General features: G+C 41.1%; 1 protein-coding gene across 1 annotated transcript in view; it reads right to left on the bottom strand.

Moving 5' to 3' along the window:
* The window catches only part of RBL1 (retinoblastoma-like 1), a 100,511-nt gene that overhangs the window by 44,498 nt on the left and 54,200 nt on the right, over positions 1 to 1,813 (bottom strand). The window contains exon 14 of the mRNA XM_011975026.1: positions 1,742 to 1,811. Coding sequence (XP_011830416.1) covers positions 1,742 to 1,811 — 70 coding nt within the window. The remainder of the gene's footprint in view (positions 1 to 1,741; positions 1,812 to 1,813) is intronic.

Genomic DNA, 1,813 nt, shown 5'->3' with positions numbered 1-1,813 from the left:
CGAATAGCTGGGATTACAGGCACCCGCCACCCACGCCCAGCTAATTTTTATATTTTTAGTAGAGATGGGGTTTCTCCATCTTGGCCAGGCTGGTCTTGAACTCCTGACCTCATGATCCACCCGCCTCAGCCTCCCAAAGTGCTGGGATTACAGGCGTGAGCCACTGCGCCCGGCCTTTTTTTTTCTTTTTGAGACAGAGTCTTGCTCCATCCCCCAGGTTGGGGTCCAGTGGTGTGATCTTGGCTCACTGCAACCTCCTGGGTTCAAGTGATTTTCCTGCCTCAGCCTCCTGAATAGCTGGGATTACAGGCGCTCGCCACCACATCCAGCTAATTTTTGTGTTTTGAGTAGAGACGGGGTTTCATCATGTTGGCTAGGCTGGTCTTGAACTCCTGACCTCAGGTGATCTGCCCGCCTCGGCCTCACAAAGTGCTGCGATTACAGGTGTGAGCCACTGTGCCTGGCCTGCAGTCATTTTTATGATCCTGCATTGCATGTAAAGCAAAGACTGCAGACGGACAGACAGACGAACACACATACACAATCACACAGAGTCCAAAAATGGATGTACTATACTATGTAACCTGAATACTTGTTCATCTAAGATTTGTTAAGGGATACTATGTGGTCAGGAGATTTTAACTGATTTTTTAAAATCCAAGAACTATATAATCCACAAGATGCACACATCAGCTCGCTACGTCACAAGAGAAAATAAGGAAGAATGAACTAAAATATTTCTATTGGTGAGTTTCAAAATGAACTATTTTAAGAGTATAAATAACTAGTTTATTAGATGAACTTAAGCATTCCAAAGATAATACAAATTTTATTTTGCTTTAAATGTTTTTCTATAGAGACATACACAGGCAAAGGAAGAATATAAATTTGTGAAATTTGGAAAAGTAGGTATTTAGCTTAGTGATATGGTTTGGCTGCATCCCCACCCAAATCTCACCTTGATTGTCATTCCCATAATTCCGTGTCATGGGAGGGACCAGGTGGGAGGTCATTGAATCATGGGGGTGGGTCTTTCCCATGCTGTTCTCTGATAGTGAATAAGCCTCACGAGATCTGATGATTTTATCAAGGGGAGTTCCCCTGCACAAGCTCTCTTGCCTGCTGCCATGTAAGAGGTGTCTTTGCTCTTCCTTTGCCTTCCACCATGATTGTGAGGCCTCCCCAGTCATGTGGAACTGTGAGTAAATCAAACCTCTTTCCTTTATAAATTACCTAGCTTTGGGTATGTCTTTATTAGCAGCATGAGAAGAGACTAATACACTTATCTTTTTTTTTTCCTTTCTTCTTTTTCTTTTTTTTGGGACATGAGGGGGGTCTCACTATTTTGCCCAGGCTGGGTTCAAACACAATCCTCAATCCTCCTGCCTCAGCCTCCTGAGTAGCTAGGACTACAGAAAGATGCCATCATGCCTGACGTTAGCTTATTTAAACAGTTCTCCATTAGCATTCAGGAAAGATTACATACATTTATTAAATAAATTATATTTAAAATTATATTAATATAGTATACACTATAGTATATAATATATATATTATAGTATATAATGTAGTGTACAATGAGCTACACAGGGGTGCTGGCACAAGCATCAAGCTCCTTTTTGAATCCTGCTGAAAAAATTAGATTTCTTAATAATATACTCACAAGACTTAAAATTTTCTCTGAAAAAAAACCCAAATACCCTTTGTTACTTTTTCATTCCTTTACCAATGTTGAACCTACCTCTTCGAAGACTCCCACTGTCAGTTCGAACTTCCTTGACTCTTGGGTGCATTAGAGGAGACATTGGCATCA

The sequence above is a fragment of the Mandrillus leucophaeus genome, unplaced genomic scaffold (genome assembly GCF_000951045.1).
Source record: "Mandrillus leucophaeus isolate KB7577 unplaced genomic scaffold, Mleu.le_1.0 Scaffold150, whole genome shotgun sequence".
Lineage (NCBI taxonomy): Eukaryota > Metazoa > Chordata > Mammalia > Primates > Cercopithecidae > Mandrillus > Mandrillus leucophaeus.
Note: the sequence above shows the minus strand (reverse complement) of the source record. Positions and strands in the feature narration are given on the sequence as shown.